The sequence below is a fragment of the Urocitellus parryii genome, chromosome 8 (assembly GCF_045843805.1).
Source record: "Urocitellus parryii isolate mUroPar1 chromosome 8, mUroPar1.hap1, whole genome shotgun sequence".
In the NCBI taxonomy this organism is placed as follows: domain Eukaryota; kingdom Metazoa; phylum Chordata; class Mammalia; order Rodentia; family Sciuridae; genus Urocitellus; species Urocitellus parryii.
The window spans coordinates 111,602,766-111,629,101 of record NC_135538.1 but is presented as its reverse complement, the minus strand read 5'-3'; the positions used below and the strand labels follow the sequence as shown (position 1 = coordinate 111,629,101).

Below are 26,336 nucleotides of genomic sequence, written 5' to 3'. Positions count from 1 at the left end.
GTTTGTTCCAAGACCTACATAGGATATTTATCCTGTTTTTAGCTGAAAGAGGGACAAATCAATTGCTGGGGTGTCAACACAGATCTGAAGACCTGGCTGGGTTCAATCGGCTCAGCCAGTAGGTTCTCCCAGAAACTTTGGTCTCTTTGTCAACCTCTTCTCTATAAAATGACTATGACCACTGGGGTCCCCCAACCAGGACAGGGGACACCTCCCCTAAAATTCACATTTCCCTCTGCCAAAACTACGACCAGACCAGCACCCCATCCCGCCTGCACCCCCACTCCAACACAGCACGTTCAAGGAAACACATCTTTCACTCCAGAGTCAGCTTCACGGCCACCAGGAGCCCCAGCAAGTCCCACACCCCATTCCCAGGCCCACTCAAGCCTGCCTTCTGTCTCCCCAAGTTTCTTCTGCTCAGGCTGAAGGAAGCCCTCGCTGTCAACATCATCTTTGGTCCTTGAGGCAATGTGCCCAGTGCCTGCATCCCTGAGCCCGGAGATGGAGCGATCAGCCAGAGAATATCCCAGTGTCACAGGTCAGGCTGTGGACAAAACAGCCCCCAACCCACCGTGCTCCCAGGACTCCTGCACAGTGGCTCACACCCACCCCTGGATTTCACCCCAGAATCCCAGTCAACTCCATCAGGTAAAGTGGAAAGTAGGAGAGCACTCGCACTCCCACCCCCATCCTTGTGACACACTTTAGGGGACACTCCAGAGTGCACTGGAACACAAGCACTGTGACAGTCGATGGATGACCAAGACAGCTCTTCAATGATGGCCAAGCAGGCAGCACATGGCTGGGCTGGGTGAAGGGATGATTCACATCCCGGGCAGGAGGAGCGAACTGCAGGAAATTTCACCAGGGTACTTTAAAATTCATGAATGATTTCTGGAATTTTTCATTTAATATTTTCAGGCTGCAATTGACGGTAGGTAACTGAGGCCCAGAAGTTTAAACAACAGGTGGAGGCGGGGATGGGGTGGGGATCACTGTGCTACCATCACCCAACCTGGACTGTATGCTGACATCTATGGGGGGATGGGGGGTTGGGGTGTAGAGTTGGAAAAATACCCCAGTTTGGTCTTCCCACTCAGAATCCAGCAAAAACAGTCCTGAGCCCTGACTAGGAACTTGGCCTTACAAGCACCCCCAGGTGATTATTTATATGCAAATGATTTTCAACTCTGCCCTTGACCCAAAAGGCTTAAGTCCCCTCCCCCAAAGTTAGCACTGGGGCGCACATGTGTGACTGTCCTCGGGTCGGTCCACCTCTGGGTTTCCCCAGCCCAGGCCATCTCTCAGCAGCCTCTTCGGAGCCCAGAAGCACCGTGAGGTCTCACGCTCCCAGGGGTGGGCCGGTGCCAAATGGCAGCAGGTTTTCAGCAGAAGCCTCTGGGTTTCCGCCTTTCACAGGCCTGGGAGCCCTGTGCTCACTTGGGAGGGACAAAGAAAACAAGGCAGGTGACCCTGCCCCCATTGTTCTGGGCTGGGCTGGTCATTCCTCCCCCAGTAGCCGGGCAGCCCTCCCGTGAGAGCTCGGCAGGGACTGGCTGACCCAGGAGGGCTGCGGGTTTGGCTAAAGCAAACAGTGAAGGGCTGCTGGGGTGTGAGCGCAGGATGGGAGTCGGCAAGCGCTGGGGCACCTGGGGGGCTGGCTGAGCTGATGGACTCTGCTGGAAATCCCTGGGCCCTGGGGACACAAGGGGTTTCACAGGCCCGGGTCCCACAGCAGCTCTGCCTGCCTGAGAACTAACCTCGGGAACAGGAAAGAGCCCCCTTCCTTCCAAACACACATGCCAGACGGCCTCCTGGAACCAGGCTCTCAAAACCCACCCCAGCCACTTCATCTTCCGAGGGAGCGGGCAGGTGGATGTCCAGTGGAGTTTAAAGATAAAACCTTTCCACCCACCTGCTGCTTCTCTGACCCCCAACTCAAAACCACCGCCCTGCCCGGAGGTGGTCGGGCCCAGGTTCCCAGCCTCATGCTGGTGTCTGTCACCTGTCCAGGATGTTGCAACCTAGATTTATGACTTAATCCCTTCCCTGCTCCCGGAATCTAGATCCCAGGGGTGCCTGCCATAGTAAGTGGGTGAACAGTGTGAGGGACACGCCAGCCTGCTGAGCCAGCAGAACAGCCGCCCCTGCTGCCCCCATAAGAGTGGGTCACTAGGCAGCAAGAGGCCTTCCTTCCAAGGGTGGGTTAGGGCTCTGAGAAGAGGGCCCTCCACTGGATTTGTCCCCTGCCTCCCTGTCCTTTCCAGGCAAGATGACGACCCTCTCCTGCTCTGCTCACTCTCTTCTATGTCAAGGTTAGACAGGGAACCTGGATGAGCACCCCCCACCACATTTACCCAGCCCCTCTCACCCATGACGCCTCTGCCACGATCTCATTTGAGATGCAGGACCTTGAAGGGAGACAAAGCAAAGTGGGTACTTCCTATTCCAGTGTTGTAGATGAGGATGGGATAGGGCTAGTGTCAGGGTGAAGCCACCCAGCAGGCTGCTGACAATGCACATAGCTGAACCTGCCAGAGGCTCCGTGACTCTGAGGGTCCCTTTCCACAAAACAACCAGACTATCCATCCCCTATCCTGGGACTCGGTTGAGCAATGCCAACCAAAGCAGAGCAGGAAGGGGACCGTGGACACGGACGGTGTGTTGCTGTGAGGGTTGCGCAGTCACACCCACGGGTCTAACCTTGCCCACGCCATGCAGGGTGAGCTCTATGCTCATGCTCTCTACCCCAGTCCCCAGAGATGCTCTCATGATCACCCCAACCTTGGGGAGGGGTGGAAGGAGCAACCACAGGAAGTCACCAGACACTCAAGGTTTCTAAAAACAGCCCTCGGAGCAGGCCACAGAGGAGGTCTCAGGAACTGCTGACTCACCGTCTCCCTCCCCAGGCTGACAACCTGAGGGAGCTCTGGCTCACCTGCAGGCCGGCCACCCTGTCCAGGGCCTGCCTGCTTCCCCCCATCCTCCTGAACCTAGGTCTGCACCGAACACACAAAATGGCCAGTCACTTTAAAATGTCCAATTAGGGGCCCTCCTTCCATAAGCAGCTTGAGGGCACAGGAGAAAGGCCCTGGCTTCAGGGCAGACATGCCTGGACTCCAGTGTCCGCTAGCTGGCCACCTAGGACATGTCCTGTCACAGCTCTGAACTTAACTTTCCACATCTGGAAAACAGGACAATGACTTCCCCAAGCTGGGTACCTGATTAGAGGTATGGCGCCCCTTGGTACTGGGCACACAGGGCTTGCTGTGGATGTGAGTACTAGGAAGAAGACGGAATGTGGCCACGGTTGCCTCATACAGAGAACTAGGGGTCTGGGGGCACTTTGCCCTGAGGATCTGTGCCTGCTGCAGAGGTCTCCTGAGCTGGCTGTGGACGGCGACGCCTTCCTCCCACCTACCACTACCCAACTGAGCAGGACTTGGGACAGCCCTCCAGCTGGGCAGTCCTCCATCCCTGTGCTTTTTGCTTCAATCAGGTCTCACCCCCAACATCTCCTGGAGCCACCCCACCTGAGCAGTGCACACCGCCCCTCCCCAGCCCTTTATTCCACTGCACTCCGCGCTACCCGATGTCCCCTCGGCATTTGGGTACCCCGGCCTGCTACTCTCCCCTAAACAGACCAGAGGCAAAGACTCCACTCGTTCACGGCAGAACCAGGGACTAGCTGGTGGTGCCTATTTGCAGTGAACAGTGGGGTTTCCAAGATGTCAGTCTGTCTGCTGGGGCATGACCTGGGTGCTGGTGTTATGTGCTCTGGCTCCTTGCCTGAGGCAGGTGGGGAGCCCTGATGGGTATAGGCTCAGAGGGGGTAATGCCTGCTCCAAGCCCAGAGGTCCTAGCCCTGATGAGTCAGCTCCCCTGTGGACTTTGGAACCAGATTCCAGAGGAAGGAGACAGTGGGGAGGGGAGGCACAACGGGGGACTGGGTGGCAGTGCAGGAGATGTCACAGTGGTGGGAAACCCAATGGCCACAGGTCTTCCCAAGCTTGACACTGCACCTTGCTCTCCCAGCAGGGGTGGGAAGGGAGGATGCTGGGACTGTTAGGTGAGTCTGCTCGGCTGGGAACAGCTACGGGCCTTGGGCAGCCCTGCTGGGGGTTCTAAGGGCAAGGCTCCCCACGGCCAGCATTCCCTGTTCCCACCTCCCTGGGAGGATGCCTGCTCCTGACCCCTCCACATTCCCCACTGCCCTTTGGACTGTCAGCCAGTCTACCTGGTGCCCTTCGGAATGCCTCAGATAACCTGACAAGCTCCCTCCCACCTGGGGGCCTCTTGGCTGCTCTTCTCTCCCTTGGCCTGTGGCTGGCAGCTTGGGGTAATAAGTAACTACCCATCCTCAAGGGCTGGGTCTCTGACGATAAGAGATTATTAAGCCTACTCATTTATTATAATTTGTTTAAGATGACCAAGTGGTTAAAGTTAGTTAAGAAAGTGAAGCCCAGAGGGGTCCTAGGTGGTGGCATTAATCTAATCCTGCCCTAGAAGGGCAGCAAGTGTCTCTGCTCCTAAGAAAGAATCCCACTCCCCAGCCCCCAGGAGGTATCTGGGGGGGCTGGTCTCATCCACCCGCACCCCAGGTGTGAACTTGCCCCTGTCCTCAACAAAGCTCCCTACAGGATGCTCATGAGAGCCAACCACCTGTCACAAAATCCTTCCTTATTGTCCCACTCTAACCCCAACCCCCGGCTCAGTCCAAGTCCATTTCCTCTGGTTCAGTCTCCAGCTGGAGACGGGCGACAGCTGGCCTCCATCCTCTCTGGAATAAATTGTACAAGAAACTACCGGCAGCCTAGCACGGGCCTTCGGCATCGATGATGCTCCTGGCGGGTGGGGGGAGTTTTCTACCTCAATGATCCCCAAATCCCAGACTCGACTTCCCAGAAGACAGTGTCACGATGACAGGCAAGAGCTGAGACAACTGTGGCCTATGACCCCAAAGTCCCCGGGCAAGGTGCAAAGGCCCTAAAGTTCTGCCCTAAAGTGCAGACAGACTCCTCTTCTCAGATCCCAAACCACACCAGTTACATCAGCAGCTCTGGCCACAGGAGACCCTGTCTAGAGATAAAAGGGACGAGGTACAAAGAGGATCCCCCAGAGTGTAAGAAAAGAGGGGGCCCTGATACATGTGGCTGGTGCACACCTGAGCCTTGGCCGCTGGCTAGCAGGTACGTCAGAGAGCAGAGGGGCTGAGCAGGCACAGCCGTCTCAGCCTTACAGGGACAGTCCCCACCCACCTCCCATCCCTGGCAGCCTGGGGTGTGGGATGTGACCGGGGTGAAGCAGCACAGAGCTGTTCTGTGCTGAAGGTGTGGAAAAATACAGGCAGGCTTTCCTAGGACACAGAGGCTGAGTCAAGGTGAGGGGCGTGGTGGGATTGGAAAAGCCTCCCCCCAACCTGGGGCCCAGGACCAGGGACAGACAACAGGAAATGGAAACTCTCCTGGCCTGGCACAAGGATCTTGACTGAGACACAGCCACGTGGCATAATGCAGGGGGCAGAAGGGGTGAGGACGAGGACTGAGTCTCCGACCCCTGCGTCCCCCCTGGTTCCACGAAGGCTGTGGCTGTAAGTGGGAAAGTTTCCCAAGCCTGCTGGACCCCTCCAAGAGCCTCCGGCCCTGGCAACCAGAGGACCGCGCAGCAGCCGGATGTGTCCACACAGGTGGGCAGCTGCCTAGCTCCTCAGACCATGGCCTCCATTCTTCATTTGTAAAATGGGAATCCTGCCACCTCCCACCAAGACTCTGAGTTATGGCAATGGATCAGCGGAGAGCACAGGGGTTTTCTTCACCTACATTCTCCACAGGGATCTCTGGGCTCTTGACCTCCCTCTAGCTCTGGGCTGGGGATGTGGCTCAAGCGGTAGCGCGCTCGCCTGGCAAGCGTGTGGCCCGGGTTCGATCCTCAGCACCACATACCAACAAAGATGTTGTGTCCGCCGAGAACTAAAAAAAAAAAAAAAAAAAAGTGCAGCTCTGCTGGTCAGCTGCAGACGCCACATCTGGCCAGGCACCAGCACCCCCGCCCATGCACACAGCAGCCCATTTGACCTATTCAACCCAAAGAGGAGATGGCCGGAGCCAATGACAAGTGTTCCTCACCTGATGCAGCACGGGGCAGGGTCAACGGATTCATTATTTGCTGATCACTGGCCATGTGCCCGGCTGTAGGCAAAACAAAGAAGGACAAGGCACGGGCCCTGCCAGGAGGATGTCCCTAAGTAACAAGAAGCAGGTGGCAGAGGGCAGGGTTATGAGACAGTGGAAGACGGCATGGCAGGGAAGTAGGCCACCCAACAGTGAATCCAGGACAGTCTCCCACCAACCCTCAGCTCCCACCAAGCCCCTTCGAAATTCAAGCAACAGGGCCAGAAGCCCAAACCCAGGAGCCACTGAGGCTCAAAAGACAACCAACCAGGATAGAACCGTAGCCCAGGGAGACGCTCCCCTACACTAAAAACTAGGCCCACCTCCCCTCCTTCCTCCCACCATCGGAGCTCCACCTTCCCCGGCCAGAACCCACCACAGACCCTGAACACAACCCAGACAGCCCCGGAAATCTGAGCAATAGAGGAAAGATGTCTTCATGGCCCTGTCCTGCAGGGGACAGGCCCCCATTTAGCGGGCAGACTCACCCCGTGCACCTCAGGAACCATGAGCAACAGGCTTTCCTCCCGGGATTGGGCCCAGGGGTGCTTCACGCTGGGGGGCAGTGGCAGGCACTTAGAAGGAATTTGGAAGCCACGGGTAGCAGGTTGGACCTGAGTGCACAAGGACTCTGGATGGCCTGGCGCCACCTCAAAGGGAGCCCAGGCTCTGACTTGGGTGTGCTGGACTGCTCCGCACCTTCCACAAAAGCACACTTTCCACCAGCCCCGTGGGTAGGTCACCTAGGAGGGGGTCCTCAGCACCGTACCCTTCCTCACTCCAAGGCCACCAGCCCTCCTCTCCCCCAACCAGAATGTGACCGAGAGATGATAAGGCCCCCAGAGGAGGCAGGTGTGTGGCACGACAAACAGCAGGTTCCAGTCTGCTATGGTCAAGAATCCAGGGGTCTCACCTGCTGGAATCTAGTCCCCACAGTGGGGTATTAAGAGGACGACTTATTCTGACCATGGTATTCAGAGGTGGGGTCCTTGGGAAGTAATTAGGATTAGATAAGGTCACGGGGTAGAGCCACCATGATTAAATCTTGGTGGCTTTATAAGAGAGATAGGACGGACACACAGACACTCCCTGTCTCTCTCCATGTGCTGGATGCCCTGTGCTCCCTCACGACTACCAGCAAGACCGTCACCAGATGCAGCCTCTTACCTTGGATGCCATTGTGAGCCAAAATCAACCGACTTTTTATTTTTTATTTTTGGAGGGGATATCAGAGACTGACCCACGGATACTTAACCACCGAGCCACATGCCCAGCCCTTTTTATTTTTTGAGACAAGGTCTTACTAACTTCCTTTAGAGCCTCACTAAATTGCTGGGATTACAGGCATGTGCCACCATGCCCAGAACAACCTCTTTTCTTTATAACATACCCAGTCTGAGGTTACTGTTATCAGCAACAGAAAATGGACTAACACACTGTCTAATTGAACTCTCCACAATAAGAGAACGCTCACCTGTGCAGTCTCACGTGGCTACTGAGCACTTGAAACCTGCCAAGACTGAGGAACACGATGTTCATTTTATTCATTTCAATTAAAAATTAAATAGCCCCCAAAATAAGTAATATTATATTAAACAAAGCACAGAGCAGCACCCCAGGAAGGCCATCTCACCAGTGCGAGTCTACACCAAGCACATCCTACCTGAATCCTCCCCAAGCTCAGGTCAACCCAAGCCTTAGGCACAGCCACTCCTGACTCTGAAAGACACAGATGGTCCCCGGCTGTTTCAAATCTTGCCTGTGCTCATGTTTTCTGTTAATGGAAAGGATGGGGCAAGGCTTCTTGAACCCACAGGGCTTGGTTGAGCTGGACACACACAGAAGCCAAGACAAGACTTTTCTGTGGGCCTCTGGGGACCCCTCCCTTGTGCAGGAGGCTGGGGAAACACATGCTGTGCTTGGCCAGTGTCAGGCTGGGTGCCCAATCTCAAACCTCCTGCTCTGCAGGCCAAAGGCCCAGCGGTTCCTCCAGTTTCCAAGATGCCGTGCCTCAAAGTGTCCATAGCACTGCTGAGGAGTAAGTCACCACTCTGTAGCTAACCTGAGAGACCACGACACACTGTTCAGTGACTGCTTAAGCGGTTTGAGTTTACAGAATACTTTCTTTTTTTTTTTTTTTTTTTGTACAAGGGTTTGGTACAAAACCAAACCAGGGGGCACTCAAACACTGGGTCATATACATCCCCAGCCCTTTTATTTTCTATTTAGATTGGGGTCTTGCTAAGTTGCTTAGAGCCTTGCTAAGTTGCTGATATTGGCCTCGAACTTCCTTCCAGAGCTGCTGGGATTATCAGTGTGCTCCACTGCACCGGCTTCTGAGTATATTCTGTTAAAACCATGTTTTTGTGTGCTTTGTGTACCTCATACATTAAAAATAAACAGTGTATAAGTGGACACAGTATATGCATTCATTTTATCCGTTACAGAAGTTGAGTTTTTTGTTATAAAAGCAAAACAACCACATTACAGAAAATGTGAGAGGCACAGAAATTCATCAATAACCTGTCTCCCCAACTTGGTCCTGCCTGGCTTCTGTTTTTAAATTGAGTTTCCATGACTCAATGCTAACACAGAACCACACACTTTAACTTGCACTTTATTTCTGCTTTCCTTAACCCCCACCCACACCTTGTTTTTATAATTTGAAGTCTGGCTCCTACCTCAGACCCTCTTTGAGAATCATTGAAGGAAAACTGCCCCCTCCCACACCGTGCCTGGGACAGCTGGTGCACCAAGGCCCTGCCTGCCTGTTTAAGGGTCTCCTATACCCCAGCCAGAGCCCAGTGATTCGATCAATGGATGCTGATTAAATCATGTGCCCAGAGCCCTGGGGAAGAGGCGGGCAGGACGGGAAAACTGCCTTCAGGAGGCTCAGCATACGGGAAAATGTAACACAGGTACGCAGCAGTGGGGTGCACCTGTAATCCTAGTTCCTCAGGAGACTGAGGCAGGAGCTACTCAACAGCCTAAGCAGCAACGAGACCCTGTTGTTGGGGCTGGGGATACAGCTCAGTGGTAGAACACCCCGAGGTTCAATCCCAGTAACAGGAAAATTTTAAAAAAGACACATATATGGTGACCCCAAAACAGAACAAAGGAGACTGGCTCAATCATGTACAGCTTGGAGGCACATTCTCAAGAGAGATGGTGTCAAAACGAACCAAAGTCCCCAGTGGGTTTGATGAGCACTGGAACCTTCTAGAACCGTACCCAAAAGTACCCTCCATGACCCTGAAGTAGCCCTATCTCAGCCCCGGGAGCCACACTCCAAAGGAGGTGCTGCTGTACTTTCACCAGGCAACCTATGGACCTGTCCACACAGAGAACGCCATGTCCCTGCCAGGAGGGCCTGCAAGATGAAGGGTGAGGGGTGCAGTCAGCCCCAGAGCGCACCCTAGGTTGGGGAGAGCCGGGCCAGGCAGGGCCCCGTGGGGAGGCCTGGGGGTGGCTTCCTGGATTGGAGGAGTAAAGGAGGGCTGCATCTGTGCTGCCTGAGTTTGGGGGCGCTGGGAGAGAGGGCAGGGAGAAACCAGCTTCATGGCTCCGGACAATCTATTAATAATTACCCTCTAGGTTTGGGATCCAATGGGCCACAAGTCAAGGGCCTTGTGGGCAGGGCTGGGCATGCAGATAAGGCAAGTCCCCAGTGGAATGGGCTCCGATAGGTAAGGGCCACCCAGACAGCGGTGGGGGCCAAGGAAGGAACCTGCAGATGCAGGGTCAGGAGAACCTCCCCTAAAACAGTCTCAGCCTACAGCGACCTCCTGCCCGGGAGCCCCCAGGGTCCATCCCGTATGCCCGGTCCCTAGTGAATCCTTAATATGCAAAGCATGGTGACACCCCCCACCACACACACGCTAAGGCCCCACCAACCTCAAAAGTGTCAAGTGTCTCCCTTAATTCCTACCACCCTTAAGTGAGCACTGGACACACAGCCGGCCCTCAGGTTGGGTTTTTTGTTTTCTGTTAAACACACCCAACAAAAAAGATGGAATGCTTCGCAGATTTGTCTCATTGGCAGTGACCACGTGAGCCCTCTCTGTATTGCCCCAACGTCAAGTATAGGTGCTGCCAAAGTGAGCAGGGCACTCGGTGTTTAGTGGCCTTCGTAAGCAAGTCCTTGGCTCAGAGAGAGGCGCAGTGACCTTGCCTAGCCACACAGCAAGCCTGCTCAGTAACTGGCTGTGTTCTAGGCCCCCAAACGTGGATGAGCTCAACTCATGGGGCCGCTGATCCGAGTGGACACTGATCCGGGGTTGGGCTAGAGTGGCGGGGGAAAGGCGGGGTGCTGAAAAGTCATGAATCAGGACACCCTCCCTCTTCCTGCCACCCTTGAGGGGGGAGAGGGTGCTGACAAGACACCAGCCTGTCCCATTCAGCCCACTCAGCACTCATCCCCCAGGGAGGGGCCTCCACGGGCTGCTGCAGGGGACAGGGATGCCGAGAAGGGAAGGGCACCCTTCCAAAGCCAACATGGGCAGCAGGATGCATTCCATTCCCAGGCCGGGGGTGAGGGTTTTATTGGAACAGCAGTGATGAGCAGGTATGGGACTGACATCTTTCTCCTCCGGAGTCTGTAAACAGGTGCCCACCTCCATTTTGCACCAGGGGACACAGGTGGAGCAAGAACCCTTCGAGAAGCACAAAGAGAACCCTTACCAAAATAAACACCCATCCATGAAGGGCCCTCCGGAGCCCTCAGCATGCTACAAACTAGCCTACCTGTCCCTGGCCACGCAGAAGAATCTGGACAGCAGAGATCCCCAGGGGAAAGAGAAAACTAAAGCAATTCCCTCCCAAAGTGCAGACCAGACTCTTGCCAGGGTGGAAACATGTCCAAAGGGTGGGTTTAGCTGACAACGAGCTGGCAGAGCATGTGCAGACCCGGCAACCACAGCTTAGTGAGAGACAGCTACAGCTCCCTCCAGCTCTGTAACTCTTAGGGTTTTCAGTCTCAGGATCCTCTGATCCACAGACTTGTCAAGGGGCAGGAGGTAGACGCAGTGGGTAAAGGTGAGGGGGCCTGGAGGGGAGAACACAGTTGACCGCCCCAACTCTAAGCTGTGGCACCCACTTACACAACCAAGGTTTTTCTGCTTTAAAACTTTTCACTTTTGCCAGGTGTGGTGGGGCAAGCCTGTACTCCCAGTGACTTGGAAGGCTGAGGCAGGAGGATGGCAAGTTCAAAACCAGTCTCAGCAACTTAGTAAGGCCCCGAGCAACTTAGCAAGACCCTTTCTCAAAATATAATATAAAAAGGGCTGTGGATGTGGCTCAGCGGTTAAGCACCCGTGCATACCTGCGAACACACACATGGACACACACCCACCAACCAGCATTCAATCCCCAGTACCACCACCACCACCAATAGCGTTTCATGCTCAAAATGGCAAGTAGTCCATAATGGTCCACATAGCCAGGAAACAGCACTTTGGTGTCAGAAATCCCAAGACTGAACAGCACAGTACTCCACCAAGGATCCAGAAAGCAAGCCCAAAGCAAGCCCACAGTGCACTTCATGCTGGGAGCAGTGGGTCTCCAGGGGAGGAGCTTGTGGCCTAGCTGGATCTTTAAGATAAGGTGGCACATGCCTGTAATCCCTGCAGCTTGGGAGGCTGAGGAAGGAGGAGCACAAGTTCGAGGCCAAACTTGGCAACTTACAGGAGACTCTGTCTCAAGACAATTTTAAACAAAGAGGGCTGGGGATATAACTCAAAGGTAGAATGTTCCTGGGTCCAACTCCCAGTTACACACACACACACACACACACACACACACACTCCTTAAGTCTGGCCATAATGTAGACGTTATGATGCCTAAATGAGAGGCAACTTGGCAGGGTGTGGGCTCTGGACCCAGGGCCTGGGTTCAAGCCACTCACTAGCTGTGTGACCTTGACTGTTATTTAACCTTCCTGCCTCCATTGCCTTATCTCTTACAGTTCATTTCCGCTGTGTGGCCACAGTGCCTGTCTCCTTGCCAACCCCAACATCATCTGTCACCAGCGCACATAAACCTCAAGTTCTTGGTAAGAGCTGACACTGGCCCTCATGGTGTGGGGATGTAGAACACCTCTCCTCCTGAGGGAGATGGCCTCCAACATCTCCCATCTGCCCTGAGCCAACAGCATCAGGGTAGGAAAGAGGTGAGCTCACAGACAGCAGGGTCCAAATCACCTGCAAGGTCTTGGGCTCGGGGTCTAAGGGAGGAGACGTCTAAAGGTTTTCCATTTTGAGGCTTTTGATCTGACCATCAGGGCCCTGACTACTGAGCACAACGAGAAGACCCAACAGCTGGTGTGACAGTCACCTTTGACTGACTGACCTCCTCTTTGGGGCCACTGTTCTGTAAGTGCCCCACCAGCTCTAATTGCTCCTTTATTGCTCTTCCCCCGCCCCCGGTGGGCAGGGTAGCCTTGGACAGTTGCATAACCACCCCCAAGATCTGGGCCTTGGCTCCAGGAGGCCGGAGGCTAGTCAAATAACCCCTAAGCTCCCTCCAGCCTCCCGTTTTTATGATCTGCTGCCTGGGAGAGGTGCCCTGAGCACAAGCCACCCCTGCCACCTCCGAGAGGGGATGAAGACACCAGCCAAAAGTTCCTGGGGCACAGACTCACAGGGAGCAGAGTCCAGTGAGGAGAGACTCCCAGGGGAGCAGAGGCCTCAGTCAGATCTCTTCTGCCTGAGGCTCCAGTCGGCCCAGAAAAACATCCTCCTTTCTGAGCCTCTGGCTCACCAGTTTCATCTTCTGCCTCTTCTCCCAGAAATCACCAGCCGTGGGGGGCCGCTCAGGATCACGAGGTGGGGTGTGTCTTCATATCAGGTCAGGATAATGAAGCAGGCCAAAGGGGTAATGTGAGCAGAAATTGCTGTGCACCCCAAAATGCCATCAAGGCAATTTTAAAAGGGATTAGGAATAGGATGGGAAACGGTTTAGCAGAAACTGGCCCAGAGCCTGGACCCTCCCTCAGTGCTACAGGACTAACCTGAACCCTGCACCCAGTCCTGCCCGGCTTCGTCACTCCCAACAGAGCCTAGGTTTTCCATCTAAGAAACGGAATGGCATCCCCAGTCAGGCCCACAGAAGGAAGATCTTAAGGGTCTACAGAGACCCTTGGCAACACAGACACAAAACCTGCACATCTGCAAGCTTCTTTAGAAGGCTGTGGGTGTTGTCACCCAGTGCTGCAGGTCACACCCTGCACACACGTCCACTCCCTCCCTCCAGGATGGGCCAAGAGCTATCAGCTAGGGAGCTGCCCACCTCCCCTGCAAACAGTGGGGGCCTTCCCCTGGCTCCTCCTGGACAGTTCTGAGATCAAACAAGGGAGGGGTGCAGGCATGCTTGGCCTCCCGGGCTCCTGCATCTGCCCTCTTGGTTCTGCAGTATGCAGTCCAGGGAAGGTCCCTGAAAGGCAGGAGGAACCAGGCCTCATTCTGCTTGCAGTGGTCCTCAAACAGGCACTGTGTGCCTAGTACATAGTATGTGCTTAGTAAATATCTGAGCGGAGACTGGCTGTTTACTAACTCAAGGTCCTTGAAAGCAAGGACCACAGCTCCCCTCCAGCACCCAGCCCAGGACCTAGGACAGGGACCTGCTAACAACTCACATGCACTGCCAGGGCCTTCTTCAAGGATGGGAAAGGAGGGGCTGGGGATGTGGCTCAAGCGGTAGCGCGCTCGCCTGGCATGCGTGCGGCCCAGGTTCGATCCTCGGCGCCACATGCCAACAAAGATGTTGTGTCCGCCGAGAACTAAAAAATAAATATCAAAAATTCTCTTTCTCTCTCTCCTCTCTCACTCTCTCTTTAAAAAAAAAAAAAAAAAGGATGGGAAAGGAATTTGGGGGAAATTTGCAAGACAAGGGATAGGGGTGGGGGAAAGAAAGGTTTCCAGAGATTACCAGAACCAGATGGGGTGGGAGCTTGGGGGGATGGGGCTGGTAGGGGAATGGGGGCAGGGTGGAGGGGGGGAGTGGTCCTGGAGGTAATCAGACCCAGACAGGACCCCCTCCATCAGGGAGAGACCGCCATGAGCTGCAGGTGGCACTGTGCAGCTTTTTCTCAGGATCCTCACCTCTCACACAAAGGTGGAGCAACTAGCCCCCCTCTTCAAATTCTAAGCACACAAAAGTGATAAAGAGATGAAAATGCAAATACCCTGATTTGATGATTACACACTGTACACATATATTAAATTGCCATACTGGATCCCATAAATATATACGATTATTACATGTCAATTAAAAATAAGAAAGCCTATCCTTACCCAGCCCCACCAGATGTGCCTTGAAGGGGAGTAAATTCTCAGCACCTCCCTCTTGGAACAATTCAGAGCTCGTAAAACTAAGGGCCAGAGTCTGGGCCTAGATCACCTGGCTTAATCCACTGGGCCTTGATCTTCCAAGAGGCTCAGTCCCTTCTGACTTTGCGTCCCCCTTGGCCTAGTACTATAGCACCCAGGCACGACAGACCGCGGAGTAACACTAAAACCACATCCTTACTGGGCAGCTCTGGGGGAGCTGGGCCTCATAACATAGGCCCAAGGACAGGGAGACATGGCCACTGCAGTGCCAGGTTCTTAAGTCTCACTCGGCAGGCAAAGTCTTAAATCCTAAGAGGTAAAATCCAGCCAAGGTCACAGGCACAAACCAGTAGGTAGGTAGATCTGGGATCCAGGGTAGAACCAGCCTTTCTCTACACAATGGTTCAGAAGAGGGCTTCTCACCCCCAGCCACAAGTACAGTCCACATGGAGCAATGAAAGTCTCTATGATCTCACCCCTCTAGATGTGGCCAACAAGGCCCCTGGCAATCCACTGGGCCAGGCTCCGGGCTACACAATCAAGCAAGGCCGGTCCTGCCACCAACTGCCCTACAGAGCTTCTCTCCAAACTTGGGGCAAGCGGCCCCCCTCGTAGGAGGGGCCTGGTTAAGCAGCTGCAGGCAGATTACAGGGGGGGCATGGGAGGTGACACGTTTAAGCAGTACACAGTCCTGCTTAAATGTTTCAGCAGGAAACCTAAATATTTAGATGGAAGAGAGGAAAAAGAATGTACATTTCAAAGCCAGTGAGAGTCCTGACTACCCAGGGCTCTCTGAGAAGGCTGGTGGTATCTGTCCCCAAGGAGAGCTCCACTCTGACCTCAGATCCTGCAGAACCACCATCCAGAGAGAGTACTGCTGAGGTCCTCTGGACCCAAGAATTCTCCAAAACGTTTAACCCAGGTTTGGGACTGCAGTGAGGAAGGATAAACCTTTCCCTATTTTCAGGCATTGACCATAACTCTTTTGGGGAGCAAGTTGTGGATTAATTTCAAGAAATGGAAAATGATGGGTGACTCTACAAGGGGAAAACTTATGGGTTTTCTTATCCTCCCTTGCCCCTATCTCCAGATTAGGAGCTCAACAGTGGCATCTGCAGGGAGGTATCAGGGACAAGGCGTTCAGGGAAGTGGGGCAGAGGACAGCAGCTAATATTTAGGGAGCCCTGTTACATGCCCCAGGTGTTCTGTCTGACAGGTCCACACATTCTGTGGGCACGAGGGAGAGGCCATACTACTGTCCCCGTTCAGAGTTGAGACAGTGTGCTTGAGGGCACCCTGCTCACTCCCTGAAAGCACAGCTCTGTGCAACTTAAATCACAGAGGACACCACATAGGCCTGCACCTTTGTTCTGCTTTATACACCTTCACTGCCAGGTAATGAAGAGCAGAATGGTTCTGAGTGTCAAAAGTGAGTTCCAACCCAAACCTTGTTTTCCTAACTGTAAGGTCTTGGGCAAGTTCTTCAACCTCTGTGGACTATTCTTTTTTTTTTTTTTTTAATATATTTTTTAGTTGTAGGTGGACACAATATCTTTATTTTATTTTTATGTGGTGCTGAGGATCAAAACCCAGTGCCTCTTGCATGCTAGGCGAGCGCTCTACCTCTGAGCCACAACCCCAGCCCTCTGTGGTCTATTCTATAAGATCACAGAACCTGCTGCAGAGGGTGGCTGCGTGGGAATTCAATGTGACGAAGCACATCAACAGCCACATGGTCACCGCCACGAAGTGCATGATAATTGTTGGCTCCTATCACCCTCCTCTCTGCCCAAGACTGTCAACCCCAGCCCCTGGCTCTACCTCCACACATGGACTGGACCAAAAGCTGAGCTGGCAGGCAGGGTTCAAGTCAGTGCTCTGACCTAGGTAGGTCACCTGGCCTGCATTTTCCTGTATGGTGGAAACCGCAAGGTCTCCTAGCCTGCAGGCCTGGTTCCAGGAGACACAAGTAACGTGCCACCCAATGCTTGGTGCAGCAGGCACCCACAGAAGGCTCACAGAACCACCAGCCACACTCATTAAGTCCAAGAGTAAAAATCCATCTGTGTGCCCATTACCCATGGCAAGCTCCTAACAGCTCATAGGAAATAGTCTCCAGATTAGGGGCTCCCTGAGGGCAGAGGCTGGGTTCTGTTAGAAGCCAGGTCCCCTAAGAGGCCATGGGTTTCTTCTCCAGGCTTCAGGAAACAGGAACTAAACCCTCCACAGCCCAACAACCTTTGCTGGTGTCCCCGGCCCCCACCATCTGCAACCCATCATTCATCACTTCAAACTGGATTTCCCCTCGTTTCACCACCGAGGCCCAATTTCCTCTCCCTGGCTGGACTGAGCTGAGGGGGAAGACCCTCCGGTCTTTGGGGCTTCATCACACAAAAATGACAGTCAGCAGGGAGGGTCCCCTCTGTGCTTCCATCTCCACTTGGTTCAGGTCTCTGGGTTTGGGGGACAGGGTATCTCCTCAACAAAAGCCTAGAGGCCTCAGGAAGCAGAGCAGAGCTGGGCACACCACCTCCGCGTGGACAGTAAGGGCCAATACAGGAAGGCCACACCGGGGGGAGTGTCTTAGGACAGATGAGGGCCTGGGGGGACCTCCAGGGGTTCATGGTAGGGAGAGAGGTCACATAACCGAAAGCCGGGGTGAGAGGGGTGGGTCCTCTGAGGCTCTATGGCCTTTCTGGGAAAACCCACACTCCCCCACAGCAGAAGGCGAAAGGAAGGAGGAGAGTCCTTATCACAACACACACGGGTGAAGGATCAGCCCACACGAGTGCCACTAACTTAGGGTTGAATATTCCACTTTTTTTTTTTTTAAGTTGCAAATGACTGCGAAGTTAGAGGGAACTTTCTGAAATGTTATCCATTCCCCTACTTGAAAAATGCTAGAATCTGAAGGAGTTCAAATTCCTTGGCTAAACCCAGAAGGGCTTCGTCATCTGACCCTTACCTCCCTGGCATGGGGCTGCGGCCCAGCAGGACCATGATGCAATGTTACACCTCCCAGGGGGCGACGGGAAAGGAGCCACCGCCCCCACTTCTTTTTCTAGTTCTTTAAAAACACTCAGTCGAGAGAGACCCCAAAGTGAGACTGCTGCATAATTTGGTAGCTGTATTTCCAGCTGAAGAGGCACCATACTGTTTTCCACAGGGGTTATTCCATTTTACACGTGGAAAGACAGATACTGTGTGACTCAACGTACACGAGATAGCTGGAGCAGCCAGATTCACAGAAACAGAAAGTAGAATGGTGGTTACCAGCAGATGGGTGGAGAAGGAAAAGGAAAATTACTGTTTAATGGGTATCGTGTTAGTTATGCAAAATGAAAAGGTCTTAGAGGTCTGTTTCACAACAATGTGAACAGAATTGAACACTACTGAACCAGACAATTAGAACTGATTAAGACAGGAGAATTTTTGTTTTATACTATAAAAAAAATTCAGTCAGAAGCTGGGGATACAGCTCAGTTGGTAGAGTGCTTGCCTTGCATGTACAAGCCCCTGAGTTCAATCCCCAGCACTACCAAAAAAACATTCAGTCGGGCCCAGTGGCACACTCCTGTAATCCCAGCAGCTCAGGAGGCTAAGGCAGGAGGATCGTGAGTTCAAAGCCAGCCTCAGCAACTTAGCAAGGTCCTAAGCAACTCAGCCAGATCCTGTCTCTAAATAGAATATAAAAAAGGGCTGGGGATGTAGTTCTGTGGTAAAGTGCCCCTGGGTTCAATCCCTGATATAATAATAATAATAAAGCATACCCAAAGTCCTGGGTTTGATTCCCAGCACCAAGAAGATCTAGGAAGGTCTTCCTGATTCTTTGCAAATACCACCTAGAAATCTGCCTCGGCTGTGCATGCCCTCCCCACCACAGAGCAGAGTAGAGCATCTCAGAGCAGCAGTCATAGATAGGTTGAGCAGCTCTACTCCAAAATCCAAAACTTTCTGAATACCAACGTGACATCACAACTGGAAAATTTCACACCTGACCTCAGGGGTTGGATCACAGTCATGCAGGTACACTAAAAACAGTGTATAAAATTATACTTAGTCTATGTATAAGTTATAAAAGAAACATAGGAATTTCATGTTTAGACTTGGGTCCTGTCCCCAGGATATCTCATTATGTATGTGCAAATATTCCAAAATCTGAAAAATCCTAAACAAGTATGATCCCAAGCATTTTGGATATAGAAAACTCAAAACTGTAGCTGGGTGTGGGAGTGCAAGCCTGTAATCCCAGAGATTCAGGAAGTTAAGACTCGAGGCCAGCCTCGGCAACCTCGTGAGGCCCTCAGCAACTTAGTGAGACCCTGTCTCAAAATTATAAAAATTCTTTGAAGAGGGTGGATGGCACTGGAGATTGAACCCAAGGGTGCTTAACCACTGAGCTATATCCCCAGCCCTTTTCATTTTGAGTCAGAGTGTCATGTGATCCTCCTGCTTCATCCTCAAGTCACTGGGATTACAGGTGAACCTAGCATCAAATAAAAAAAAAAAAAAAAAAATTGAGAGGGCTGGGAATGTAGCTCAGTGGTAAAGTGCCACTGGGTTTAATCCCTAGCACCAAAAAACAAAACAAACAAACAAAAAAAAACTCAACCCGTGGTGGCAATTAACTCTTTCGGAGTACAACTTTAAGCAAGCTATGGCGTGTGCGTCCTCAGAAGCTACCCCATAACCACCAGAGCCTGGGCTCCTGGGAAGCACCTGGAGAAGGATCCCTCCTGGGGGCACATGTCTCAACCACATCAAGCCCTCCTTGGGGGCGACAGGCTATTGCCCTCTGCTTTACTTACTCCAGGCATCCAGGGGAACTCAGTGAAATCTCCTGAGACTTATCTCTGCCCCCTCCACTCCCAAGGGAACCCTGGAAGGAGGCAGACCTATGTCCTGGGCTTCCCTACAGTCACCTACCTCATTCTTTCCATCACTTCTGCCCCCTGGCTCTGGTGGAACCTCTCAGAGACAGCATCCCAATCGGTAGGTACAAAGACAGTCCTGAGGGCTCCTCCCCAGAGCTGGGGACTTCCCTGTCCCCGCCCCCCCAACACAATCACACACAGTTTAGAGGCTGAGCCCAACATGACAGCAAACAACTAAGTTCAAGATAAAAGCCTTTGGCCAGAGGTCAGGGCCAGACAAGCCCAGCATCCAAACCCAGAGGATTGTTTCTTTTAAACACCAGACTATAAATAGGGCAAAACCCCAGGAAAATACTCAGAAGCAGCCATCGTCACCTCCCTGCAGCCCCTCCTTTAAGGCTCCCCAGCTCCACAGGAGCCTTTCAACACTTGCAAATTTCTGCCCTCAATAATTCTCAATCACGGTGCCCACGACTGTCATCATCTGAAGGGCTCTAGCAAAACTTTCAAAACGATTTAATAAAAAAATCACTTTGGTAAAACTCTCACCAGGCAGTTAACAAAGGCGGACGTATCAATTTGCAAGTTTTCGTTTTGTTTTGCTTTTTGTTGTAGCAGCCCTCCATTTTTGAGGGGAAACAGAAATGAGCAAGCAAGCCATGAGCCAGGGACCTTGTTCTTCCATTTCCTCTCAAATACCCAACCCACCCACCTTCACTTGTGCAGGCCTCGACGGTAAGAACTGAAGCGGGAGCCAGTGATGGAGAGGCCTCCCCAATCCTCCAGAATCAAAAGCTCTATTGTGGTCACTGAACTTACAAAGGCAGTTAAGTGGACCAGTGAGTTTTTACAATTTCCACCAAGGCTGGAAACAAAGGGGGTGTTCACAGTTAACCCTCAGCTGTCTAGACAAATTTCAGCAGGCCCCAGTGAAGCATGTCAGTCAGGACACTCCACGGGTTTATTTTTTTCAAATCTGGGGAAGAGGTCAGGTATTCACAACAGGATGTCAGAACCTCAAAACTGGAATTCGCCTTACTACTGTAGACCCGAGTAGGTAAACAGCACTAAGGGTGCAGAAAATGAGAGCAGGCTTACACAGGAAACCTTGAAACGTGATAATGCACTTGGGCACTTAGAAGGGAAAGAGGTCAGTGGGATCCAAGAGGTTTCCAGGAACAGGCAGCTCTGTGAGCAGTTGAGGACAACTCAGAGTTCAGCCTGGGGAACCACAGCAGAGGACAGAACCAGGGAGATCCTACCTTAGCCCCAGGAGACATGGGAATATTAGGGAGCACCCCAGAAGCCCCTATCCTGGCTAAAGACTATCTCCTGAGACCCTCCCTTAGCCCCTCAGACTGGACTGGATCACCTCATTAAGAGACCCTCCTGGTTGAGTGGAGTGGCACACGTATGTAATCCCAGTGGCTAAGAAGGCTGAGGCAGGAGGATCACAAGTTCAAAGCCAGCCTCAGCAATCGGCCAGGCCCTAAAGCAACTTAGCAAGACCTGTCTCGAAATAAAACATAAGAAGGGCTGGGGATGTGGCTCGCTAGTTAAGCACCCCTAGGTTCAATCCTTGATACCAAAAAAGAAAAAAGATTGCTTGTTTGCATGATTTTGGGGTCTGGCAAGAAAGCATAAGAGGCTATTAAAAAAGGAATAAAGATTACTTTGATATGTTGGGGAAAAAAAGAGGGAGAAAAAAGAAACCCTCCTGAACACCTGTGCGGTGGCCCATATCCACCGTGTGGTTCTGGATGGGTTTATTTATCCTTTCTTTTTTTTTGGGGGGGGGGGTGGATTTTTTTACTGGAGATTGCACTCAGGGGCACTCCACCACTGAGCCACATCCCCAGCCCTATTTTGTATTTTATTTAGAGACAGGGCCTCACTGAGTTGCTTAGCACCTTGCTGTTGCTGAGGCTAGCTTTTTAACTTGGGATCCTCAAGCCTCAGCCTCCCAAGCTGCTGGGATTGCAGGTGTGTGCCACCACGCCTGGCTTTATTTATCCTTCTTCCCAGCAGCTCAGTCTCGCCCAGTGCCTGGCACACAGTGGCTACATCATAAATGTTCATTGATTAATTCCCACGTCCTGTGAAACATGATACCCTTAGATGTGAAACCTGCCTACACTATAAGATTCTGGACAAGTTGCATCATCTTTTCCTTTTATTTTCCTTATTCATGGGGTGGTCCTTGAGAGTAAATTAAGAGTGTCTATGAAGTGCTTTTTAAAGAGCCGGGTGCATGGTGAGCTCTCAGATCCTTCCTGTTTATGATCACTGTAAACCAGAGGCTGATGGCTGAGGGCTGCCTGCCACTCCTTCCTTTCAACTCAACTCTCTCTTTTTTTTTTTTAAAGTGGGTAGAAGAGGGGACTCCAAAAGGAGAAGTCCAGATGGGTGAAATGATGCCTTACTTTAGTAGTGAAGGTGACATCCAGTCAGCCAGGCAACGACACCAAGAAGACCGTGTGTGCCACAGCCTGTTCTAGAGGAAACAGAAAATAGAATTTCCCAGCAGATCAGAGTCCAGCTGAACCAATTTACCAAGCTCACTTACAGAGCAGCAATTCAAGAGCATTCCTTTGTAGGCCCAAGAGGGAAGATGAAGGTAGACCAGGGTGAAGGCTCCTGCAGCCAAGGGCCTGGTTATTCCCAGGCCATGCCTCTTGTTGTGTCACTGTGCCACTTTAACTTCTTTGGGCGTTGATTTCCTTATCATAATGCATAAGGTCACTGTAAAGAGTACCTGAAATAATGCAGGTGAAGTACCTGGCAAGGAGCCTTGCTCTGTGAGTGCTCAATAAATGCTAGCGGCAGAGTTGCTTGCTCTCTATACATATCCTGCCTAAGATTTCTCCCTCATTGGAGCCTCACCAAACCTTGTTCTGCACATGAGGAAATAAGGCAAAGGTAAGTTAACTGGCTTGATGGGAAACTGGCCAAGCCAGATAGCAAAACCAGCCTGTGCCCTCTCGTAAAATCAGGATAATCCACCCACAATGACCAGCACCAGGGAGATGTGCTGTCTATGCTAACTTCCCCAGTGGGGCCTCTGCCATGTGGAAAAAGAGGGGAAATTTTGATAAGAGGCTGGGAGAGCAGGCCACCAAAAATCTGGTGGAGCAACTGCTGGAGTAAGGGTTCAAGATGGTTCTGAAGGCGGCAAGAAGGAGCAACCACAAGGTCCCAGGCAGCAGTGGTGCTGGGCACTTGGGCCTGGACCTCAAAGTTCAACCACAAAAGGAGCTGGGGGAGGAAGCACCTGACAGCTCTGGAGGATTTCTAAAGGTACTTTACCCACCTCTTTCTCCTGCATTTGAAAGCACACACACAATCTGCAGCATAAGAAAAACAAACCCCAATCCAGACAGCATACTCCAACAAGCCTGCTACCTCCTGCTCCTACCCCAGGAATTCCTTACCAGGGAGTCTTTTATGATTACAAGGCAAATTCAGAACCAGTAAAAGCACAGAACCTTAGGTGGAAAAGGCCCAAGCAACCAGATGGGAAAGAAGATTTCTAAGTTTTCATTTTTGCTTAGACCAAATTTCCTGAGGCTTGAGGCATTGCCCCAAGTCACAGATGAGAAACTGGAACAAGTTAGATTCTGCAGAATAAAACTGATCCTGGCAGATGCTTCCCACTGGTCCGTTTTCATTTCTTGGATTTTCCTGTGAAGGGACGGGACTCGCCCAGTTGGGATTGATCAGTTTGTTTGGCTGAAACTGGGGACAGATCTGTCCATGTTCAAGAACTTATCCACAGGGCTGGGGATGTGGCTCAGTGGTAGAGCACTTAACCAACATGCACAAGGCCCCAGATTCAATCCACAGCACCACAAGAAAAAAACAAATAAATAAACTTATCTACAGCATACATAGTGGCACATGTCTGAATCCAACGACTTGAGAGGCTGAGGCAGGAAGATCACAGCTCGAAGCCAGCTTCAACAACTTAGAGAGATCCTAAGCAACTTAGGAGACTCTATCTCAAAATAAAAAATAAAAAAGGGCTGGGGATGTAGCTCACGGTAAGAGTAACCCTGGGTTCAATCCCCAAGTACCAAAAGAGAAAAGAAAAAGAACTCATCTATAATCATCTCCAAATCAGACTGTCCTGATGCCCAAACACTCTTTCTAAAAGCACTACCCACTTTTGTGGGGACAACTGTTAAAGGAGTTAACAGGACCTCAAAAGAAGAGGCCTTCTGTTTGTTCAAACACCTTAAGGAAGCCGTCCAGCCTCCAAAGCTACCACCACCAGCTGCACCCGGCTGCCTAGCCCCTGGACCCCCCTTCCCTTCTCCTTGTGTTTTGAAGTTTATTTTCCCACATCTAGCCTTGAATTCTTTCCTTCCTTCCCCTGCAGGGGCAGAGGAGCAGAGTAGGGGAAACACTTCGAGGGCAGCTCAAGGCTTTATCTTCCCTGCCTGCCTGCCTCCCCCTCTAAACAAAGCCCTGGAGCAAACCAAACAAAAACTCCTCTTCTCCAGTGGAATTATTTCCTCAAGGGAAATCATAAAGCGACCCCCTTCCCACAACACAGAGATACAGCAGACACCCATCAGAAGGAGCCCATCATGTCCCAGAACGCAGGCTAAGATGAACAAAATCAACCAGTACCTTCCCCTCTTCTTTTTCATTTCATTTTATATTTTTGCATTGGGGATTAACCTAGGAGCTTTATCACTGAGTTACAAGCCCAGCACTTACACTTATAATTTTATTTCCTTTCCTTTCCTTTTTTTTTTTTTTTTTGGTACTGGGGATTGAACACAGGGTGCTTAACCACTGAGCCACATCCCCAGCCATTTTTTTTTATTTTATTTTGAGACAGGGTCTCACTAAATTGTTTAGGGCCTGGCTAAGTTGCTGAGGCTGGCTTTGAACTTGAGATCCTCTTGCCTCAGCCTGCCAGTAGCTGGTACTAAAGGCATCACCCTGACCAACCAGTACCTTCTGAAATTCATCCCCAACATCACTTCCTCCTACCTCCACCCCAGAAATTGCTCAAGGGCAGGAAACTTTCCACTGAAATGCAACATTGCTCTGCTAGCCCAAACCTTCCCTTCTGAGGACATTTTTCTAGTGGCCCAGTTGCCAGTGGGAACCTCTGCTCTTTGGTGCAAATGTCCATCTAATCTGGGGATAAGAAGAGAATACTGCTAGCAAGATGTCTTCATGTTTTCTGAAGACTTCCAACATGACAACAGTTTAGTGCAGGAAAGAGGGATGTGCATGGGTTCATTTCCGTTTCACATACTAAGGAAGCGGGCTGGAAATGAGGGACACTGGGCATGCTTCAAGTATTGGGGAGCTGCTGTACATTAAATGTTCCTCATGAGAGTTCCTTTCTGGCATCCTTCATCTCAGGAGAAATGCAACACCTTGGGTTATCTACCATCCTGGTCCTTGTCCTATTATTATTGCAGGTCAAAAATAATAGATGGTTGCCGCTGAGCCCTCAATAAACAGTTCCCAAATTGGCCCAAGGTCCCAGTTAGGATGGTCAGCCCCAGTTTACCCAAGTGAGGTCAAAGCCATCCACTGGGCGTGTGCACCAGAAGATAAGACGTCCCCAATGCCAAGCCGGAGGAAACTGCCCTCACTCCTTCCTCCGGGAAAAGGGACTCTCCGAGTTTGGTTGTTTGGGCAACCTGCTCTTTTCACAGAGTTTACTCCAAGCCCTTAAGGGCTGTCTCCCGGTGATAAGCTTTCCCGGAAGCCTGAAGGCGTCCCCGGCATTCCAGCCACCTGCCCTTCTCCAGCGGGCTCCACCCGCCAGGGTCCCCTGCAGAGCCTTTGCAGGACTCGCGCCGGGGACCTTCCCGCAACTCTGCGGAGTTCCCGTTCTGTGCAAAGCCGGGCGGGCGCGGCTCTGGCCCTGGAGCCGGGAAGGTGGAGACGCGAAGGGTGGCGCTAGGCTCGGCTCCCAGACTCCGGGAGCGTCTCCAAGGAAAGATAAACGCCTTTATCCGCCCCACAGCCTCCCTCCAAAAAGGGAGGCACCCGTACACCCACACCGAGACACCGGGCCCAGTTCACCCAGCAGGCAACCCCGAGTTCTTTCCAAGCAAACTAGGTTTCCACGAATCTCCGTGTCCCTGGGGGGAGCGACAGGTAGTCGCGTCCTGAACCACGAAGAGGCAGACAGCCTCACCTGTCACCCCAGGACCTCCCACGGACCCGTGGGGGTCTTCCCTTCAGCACCCCTAGGGCCCCGTCGACCTCAGGTGTGTCGGGGATGCAGGGGGCGGCTCACCTGCAGGATCTTGTCCAAGCCTTCCTGGCCCAGGCACGGGAACTCCTTGAGCAGATGCAGCTTCTGTGTAGTGTAGTTTTTCTTCGCCTCTTTCCAGTGCGGCTCCTCGAGCACTTCGAAGATCGCCGCCCCGATGGCCAGGTAGAAGATGATGGCCGAAGTGAGCAGTGGGCCCCGGTCCACCATGGCTCCCTAGCGGCCGCCTCGACGCGAAACTTTCCCCCAGCCCCAGCGGCTCCGGGTCAGCCGGCCCTGCAGCCTCTGGAAACAGCTGTTTGAATTTGGAGCTCCGCATGCGCAGTACCCCGTCCCCCAAGCGCCGCTCCCGGGACAAAGTTGCTCGGCCAAGTTGGCCCTCTAAGCGCGGGGAATTGATGCGGCCCCGCTCACGCGGGCCGGGTGGGCCAACACCAATGGGATCCAAGGCGCCCTGAACCTCCGGGCGTGAGGAGCAGAGGGAACTCAGGAGCCGACTCCTCCGGGGAGACACGTGTGCGGCTCCGACGCGCGCCACTGCAGTGTGAGCCGCGCCCGCCTCCGCTCGCCTCTTTAACCCGCCCGCGCGGGAGCCTGGCAGGGGAGGGCCCCAGAGCCGACTCCGTCCAGAGGAGGCCCCGCCCCCTCCCAGGCCCCGCCCCTCCCGCCCCGCGCAGGCCCCGCGGCTGGCGAGGGTGTAACCGCGAGGTGCGCGCTG

At 52.6% G+C, this 26,336-nt stretch overlaps 1 protein-coding gene across 1 annotated transcript in view; it reads right to left on the bottom strand.

The window, feature by feature from the left end:
* Kcnk5 (potassium two pore domain channel subfamily K member 5) overlaps positions 1-26,100 on the bottom strand; it is a 39,856-nt gene extending 13,756 nt beyond the window's left edge. The window contains exon 1 of the mRNA XM_026383682.2: positions 25,643-26,100. Within this exon, the coding sequence (XP_026239467.1) occupies positions 25,643-25,828 (186 nt within the window). The 5' untranslated portion in view covers positions 25,829-26,100. The remainder of the gene's footprint in view (positions 1-25,642) is intronic.
* Positions 26,101-26,336: the final 236 nt, after the last annotated feature.